The 6,729-nt window shown below is 37.6% G+C and overlaps 2 protein-coding genes across 3 annotated transcripts in view; one reads left to right on the plus strand and one right to left on the minus strand.

Annotated features, from left to right (window-relative positions):
* The window catches only part of LOC106344436, an 8,142-nt gene extending 4,817 nt beyond the window's left edge, over positions 1-3,325 (plus strand). Inside the window, exons 13-15 of the mRNA XM_013783817.1 lie at positions 1,586-2,263; positions 2,412-2,639; positions 2,742-3,325. Of these exons, the coding sequence (XP_013639271.1) occupies positions 1,586-2,263; positions 2,412-2,639; positions 2,742-3,325 (1,490 nt within the window). The remainder of the gene's footprint in view (positions 1-1,585; positions 2,264-2,411; positions 2,640-2,741) is intronic.
* Positions 3,326-4,070: 745 nt separating this feature from the next.
* Positions 4,071-5,918, minus strand: LOC106343256 (protein REVEILLE 7). 2 transcript variants are annotated; one of them, XM_013782420.1, is made up of 5 exons: positions 5,709-5,918; positions 5,476-5,583; positions 5,270-5,381; positions 5,126-5,178; positions 4,071-5,046 (listed from the first exon to the last, which is right to left on the minus strand). In XM_013782420.1, exons 1-5 carry the CDS (start codon positions 5,718-5,720, stop codon positions 4,333-4,335), a joined length of 999 nt encoding a protein of 332 aa, XP_013637874.1. In that variant the 5' UTR covers positions 5,721-5,918; the 3' UTR covers positions 4,071-4,332. The 2 variants fall into 2 exon arrangements, with proteins under 2 accessions (XP_013637874.1, XP_013637873.1); XM_013782419.1 differs by having other exon boundaries at positions 5,126-5,187.
* Between the last annotated feature and the right edge of the window lie 811 nt (positions 5,919-6,729).

Genomic DNA, 6,729 nt, shown 5'->3' on the forward strand with positions numbered 1-6,729 from the left:
AAAATTTTTTCCGAAGCCTTATAGCACGATAACAAAAATTGATGATGCTGGATTTCCTATATATAGACGACGTTCTGATGAGAGGTTTATCAAGAAAAAAGATTTTGACTGTGACAACAGATATGTAGTTCCTTATAACGCTACTCTCTTGAAACGTTATCGTGCTCACATTAACATTGAATGGTGTGCTTAACATTTAGACCAAAAAAAAAAAAAAACATTGAATGGTGTAACCAAACGAGATCAATCAAGTATCTTTTTAAGTACATTACAAAGGGTCCAGATTATGTTAGAGCTTCGGTCCAAGGGGATGATACATATGATACTATCGACGATGAGATACAGAAGTTCCTTAGTTGCAGGTATGTGCTACTAATATACAAACTGTTTTGTCTCTTTCTGATGCTTTTTCTCTTGAGTCCATAGTTTTTTTATTAAAAAAAAGAAGAAAAAAAGAAAATTAGGACTCGGGGAGGGGATGAAACGTGGGCATAGGTTAGCCAAATCAACTACTGTCTACTCTCTTGATTTAATAGTGTTACAACATGAAATATTGATTTTAGTTCTATTTTGATTAATTTAAAAACTAAGATGAGACCAAATTTTAGAGAATATACTTGTGTATTTTAAAATCAAGTTAGGAATATTCTATCAAACAAACGTAAGTCAAACATATGGTTTTATACTTTATTGAAATATACTTTAGTGTTGGGTACATAATTAATAGTGGGAATAGGAATGTTTCTAAAACAACCAGTTCCTTACTAAAAAGAAAAAATATATTAATAACTCCAATTAAATAGAAAAACTAAATTCAAAATAGTGTTGACAGATTGCTTTTATTTGATGATGCAGGTATATTTCAGCGTGTGAAGCAACTTGGAGAATACTAGCTTTTCCTACGCATTACCGAACAACCACAGTAGTTAAGCTTTCCTTCCATTTACCTAATCAGCAAATGGCAATTTATAATGAAGATGACCCTATTGATGATGTTTTAAATCGTTCTGCCGTATTGCGGTCAAAGTTTCTAGCATGGATGGAGGCGAACTGTAAATATACGGAAGCAAGAGGTCTAACGTATGCGGAATTCCCCACAAGGTTTGTTTGGGTACAAAAGACGAGAGAGTGGAAGCCACGTGACAAAGGTTTTGCAATAGGAAGGAACATATGTAATCCCAAGGAATAGGAAGGATTACATACTATCTAAGAGTTTTGCTCAACATAGTTAAAGGCCCAAGGGGTTATGAAGAGGTACGTACAGTCAAAGGTATTATTTATAAGACATATAAGGATGCATGTTATGCATTGGGATTATTGGATGATGATAAAGAGTATATCGAAGCAATTAACGAAGCCAGTTTCTGGGGAACAGGGAAATTTTTAAGAAAGCTATTTGCGATAATGTTATTTTCTAATAGTATGGCTATGCCTGTTAAAGTTTGGAACGCAACATGGAGAATCTTGACAGAAGATATATTATACAAATTAAGAAAGGAAAATAATAACCAAAGTAAGTTATGTTCTTCTTTGTTTATTATACTTTAGATTACGTGTGTGGTATTTAACCCCTTTTTGTCTTTAGGTGTCTATATGACAGACGAAGACTTAAAAAGCTTGGGATTAGCAAAAATAGAGAAATATTTGCGTAGGAACGGAAATTCGTTGGCTAATTTTAATGGGATGCCTCTTGCTGAAGACTTGGTTATGGATAAAAATATTAACCATCTCATTATGGATGAGAAGTGGTACAATCGGGAAGAGTTAAAAGGCGAACATGAAAAGTTACTAGCAACGATAACAGATGAGCAAAAGCTTATTTATGATGAAATACTACATGCAGTAAATCATAAACATGGAGGTATGTTTTTCGTTTACGGTTATGGTGGGACAGGAAAAACATTTTTATGGAGGGTTTTAGGCTCTGCTCTTCGATCAAGAGGGAAAATAGTCTTAAATGTTGCATCAAGTGGTATAGCTGCTCTTTTGTTGCAAGGGGGAAGAACAGCTCACTCTAGGTTTGGGATTCCTATTGCCGTCAATGAGTTTTCAACATGCTCGATAAGTGCTGGTTCACATCAAGCAGATTTGATTAAAGAGGCTGAACTCATTATATGGGACGAAGCTCCAACGATGAGTAAACACTGCTTTCAAACTTTAGATAGAACTATGAGAGATATACTCAAATGTGACAAGGTTTTTGGTGGTAAAGTAATCGTCTTTGGTGGAGATTTTCGGCAGATCTTACCAGTCATAGTTGGAGGCAATAGAGTGGAAACTGTGTTGTCAGCTTTGAACTCATCATATCTGTGGTCAAGTTGCAAAGTTAGGGAACTCACAAAGAATATGCGCCTTCTAGGGCGGAGATAATAATGAACTTGCAATGTTTTCAAATTGGATATTGGATATAGGAGATGGGAAGATTAATGAGCCTAATAATGGTGAGATAGAGATTGATATTCCTGAAGATCTATTAGTATCAGAATGCGAAGATCCCATACGAGAGATTGTGAAAGAGGTATATGGAAATTCTTATACAAGAGAGCGTAACCCCAAATTTTATCAAGAAAGGGCTATATTGAGTCCACGGAATGAAGATGTGGACAAGATCAATGAATATATGCTATCTCAAATAAAAGGTAAATCTTTTGTCTGATGTTTATTTTGTGTGTTTTAGAAGAAGTATTTGGTTTCATCTCAAATCATTAATGTTGATTATTTTCTCTTGAATATTTGAATAGGTGAGGAGCGTTCATATCTCAGTTCAGATAGTATAGATACTTCTGATACAAGTAAAATAGATGATATGGTGTACACTAAAGAATATCTAAACAGTATTAAGATCTCTGGATTACCAAATCATGATCTAAAGTTGAAAATCGGTGCACCTATTATGCTGCTTAGGAATATTGACCCTAAAGGTGGACTATGCAATGGTACAAGGTTACTTGTAACACAATTAGCAAATCACGTCATTCAAGCCAAGTTTATAACAGGTGACAAAGTTGGCCAAAAAGTTTTGCTCCCAAGAATGTTTGTTTCTCCACCAGAAACCAGATTTCCGTTTAGGATGAGACGGAGACAATTCCCTGTTGCTCTTGCTTTTGCAATGACTATTAATACAAGTCAAGGTCAGACGTTACAAAAAGTTGGATTATATTTGCCGAGGCCTGTGTTTTCCCATGGGCAATTGTATGTTGCTGTATCCAGAGTAACGTCGAGGATAGGATTGAAGATCTTGATAACTGATGAGAAAGGAAATCCCCAAAAAAGCACAATGAATGTAGTATACAAAGAAGTTATCCAAAACATTTACACTACATAGGTGTTTCAATGTGGTTGCCAAGTAAGTTTTTTTATTATCTTTAATATATACATATGCTAACAGTTACTTGTGATATTTATTTAATACTGATGCTGACCATCTCTTCCTGCTTCGCCCACCTCTACCTGACATGCTTGGTGTATCATCTCCATCACCATCCTCTCGGCTGACGCTTTCTTGTGCGTGTTATCTTTCCACTTCTTGTATATTGCACCTACTTTGTTTCCCCTCACCTTGGCTCCACTCTCTGTCTTTATCTGTATTTAGTTACAAGAGAGCCTCAAGTTAGGACCATCAAACATTCTTTAACCAAAAGACAAAGTTTCTTATTTTGTAACTAGGGTACTAACCTTCCCACTGGCTGTTACACGATCTCCATTGTTCAACTTTATGTACTTTTTACCTTTCTGTTTACCCAAGACAAATCCAGCTTAATAAGATTACAGTTTGGGACATTATTATGATGCATCTTAACTGTTTAATATTCTCAAAATCATTGTGCCCTAGTCCACGCGGGCTGGACACCTAGTTACAAGTATTTTAGATGTATTTTAATTATAAATCCGAACCGAATCCGAAGAAAACTGATCCAAACCCCAACCAAATTTACAAAAATATACATGAACTGAAAAATCCGGATCCGATAAAAACCGGCCCAATCCCAACCTGGACGTCCATGCCTACTTGTGCCTTCATGGTTGGCTTATTAAGCTGGTTAATTTTCACTCTTTTCTGATCCATAACCTTTGACAAATCTAATGACTGTTATTCATGAAACGATGCTTAAGCTTGGAATAGAGAGTTACAATCAGTTGATTAGACAAATACACTTGTTTATAAAGCAAAAAAAAGGAACCGTCTTTTTTAAATGTCAGACAGTGGATGAAACTTCATCACAAGTGCATTTGCCTCCTCCGAGTCTCCCAACAATGATATGCCCTTCCACCCATCGGTATCAATCCTAAAAGTGGTTTGTAGCAACTGTACAAGATGGCGTGTACTTAAGGCTACGAGCATACACGTGCTCTTCTCCTGCTTCCCCCCTCTTCTGAAGCTACCAACGACAAAGATGACGTCACTTCCCTTTCTGATAAGCATCTCTTGTACGGTCTGAACCCATTTGGACGATAACAGGGTTCTTGTTTTTCTAACGAGGTTACCCGTTTCCGTGCTTCTGCACTCTTCTCCAAGTTCTCTGAAACATCTGTAACCGAGCCAAACGCGTTGGAACCGGTACAGGACGTATCCCATACCCCTAGAGATAAAACAGTGTCGACGTGCCTAGAATCTTGTCCCGTCATTGATTTATGATCAACACCTGAGTCCTCTCTGGAAGAAGATGTTCTGTGAGATTCACCCCCCACTAGGACAATCTTCCCAAAAAGCATAATGCTTGAGGTGGGTCTTGAACCGGTTACAGCATCATCCTCTTTACAAGATTGCTTGGATGTTGCGTAGTCATTCTTCTTATCGATGGACTGCATGTCACTGGTACACGAGTTAGGAGAGGAGCATCGATTGGTCTGATCATCTGAATCAAATGGTGATAGCACAGAAGTTGGAGATTTTGTTCCTTTCTCCATAGCTGAGGAAGGAGACTGAGAATATGGAACAGGCGATTTCCGAGGATAAGGATGTGTTGGTTTCCTCTTTGGACGAGGAGGCGGGATAACAACCGTTTGAACCGAGCCGTCACTACCACTGTCAGCTTCACGAGCCACCTGCAAATGGATCAAACAAAACAAAGTCAGATTACAAAACCAACTAAATGAGAGTACTAGTGATGTTTGAGAACAAGACCTTGGAGAAAAACTTTTGAGCATGGCTTCTGATCTGAACAGCTGTTTTCGTACCTATATGTTCTGGCACCAAAAATCAAGACTCAATCACAACTACATCAAGCTAGAATCAAAGCGAAACCAAATTTGGAGTATGAGACAATACCTTGGATTTGACGCCAAGCACGACCATAAAGATTTATAGCTTCAAGGAACCTCTCATGCTCTGCCTCACTCCACTTCTCTCTCTGCTTAGTTACTGTGTACGGCTTCCTAACCTTCAATAACAACACACACTTTGGAGTTCAGACAATTGAGAGAAAGAAAGAAACTTTGTCCCCACGATGGAACCTGTCTTAATTAAGCTGATACCTTAGCAGCGTTCGCGATCCGATCACTGCTGGTTTCATGATTGGTGGTTCCTTCATTTGAATTACAACTTCCATTCTCTACGTTATTACTTACATCCTCACTTCGATCCTACAGTATAAAACTAAAGCAATGAACTAAATGGCTTACAAAGCAACAAGAGAACCAATCTAATCGCAAGCTAACACATCTTTAATTAAATCAAATCTGTTTTCCAAAAGAAGAAAGTTAATTACCGGAGCAGCCATGTAACAGTATCTGACAAGCTTTCTTCAGATCTCAGCACAGTTAATAGATAAAAAGTGTGAATAATTCTGTTTTTTTTTTCCCCCGGGGAAATCAAACTCCTTGAAACAGGAAGATTATCTCCGAGAAGGTGAAGCAAAAAAAAAAAAAAATTAATAGTTGAGAGAAGAAGAGATTAGAAAGGCGACTTTGAGGAGAACATACTAGAAAGGGCAAGTGCTAATATAGCCGTGCTTTGCCACGTCAGATGCTAGTTTCTATATCTATTTTAATCTCTATGGAAATTTCGAGAAGGTGAGAGACAGATAATCTTGTGGCTGTGAGCTAACCCAACCTAACCCTTCACGCTCGATTCTCTGCGGTGTACATCACGCGATTCGTCTACAAAGATCCGATCTGTGGATAAAGTGGGGGCGACGTTAGAATTTATGAATGTTATGAAAAAAATGAAATTTTATTCTATCGCGGAAATTTAAATAAGGACAAAATTTATATCCGTAGAATTTATAACACTGATAGAAATAGTTTATTATAGAGAGAAGAGAAGAGTGAATAATTTATAAACGATCGAATCGATCGTTTATATATAAGTAGGATTTACTGTGCAAATAATGCAGCAGGCTCCACATCTTTTTATATTTTCAACATAATCGGCTCCTCCCCCCCTTTTTTGACTTTCGTAACACTCCCCCTTGGGGACCGGTGTCACTATCCATTCTCGCTTAACGTCTTTGTTGCCTCGTTAAAAACCTTTCTTGTAAAACCCAATGGGAAAAACCATAGTGAGGTAAAAAGAGTACAACCACGTAAGCTCCCCCTCAAATAAGCGGTCATAGATCCTTCTGATGACGCATTCCAATGTTATGGATGTGTTTTCTGAATATCGAGGTAGGGAGTGATTTTGTTAAGAGGTCAGCTGAATTGTCGCATGATCGAACATAGCTTACTTCAATCTCTTTATTCTTCTCGAGCTCTTGAGTGTATGAGAAGAACTTCGGAGGTATATGTTTG

This window comes from Brassica oleracea, chromosome C5, assembly GCF_000695525.1.
Source record: "Brassica oleracea var. oleracea cultivar TO1000 chromosome C5, BOL, whole genome shotgun sequence".
In the NCBI taxonomy this organism is placed as follows: domain Eukaryota; kingdom Viridiplantae; phylum Streptophyta; class Magnoliopsida; order Brassicales; family Brassicaceae; genus Brassica; species Brassica oleracea.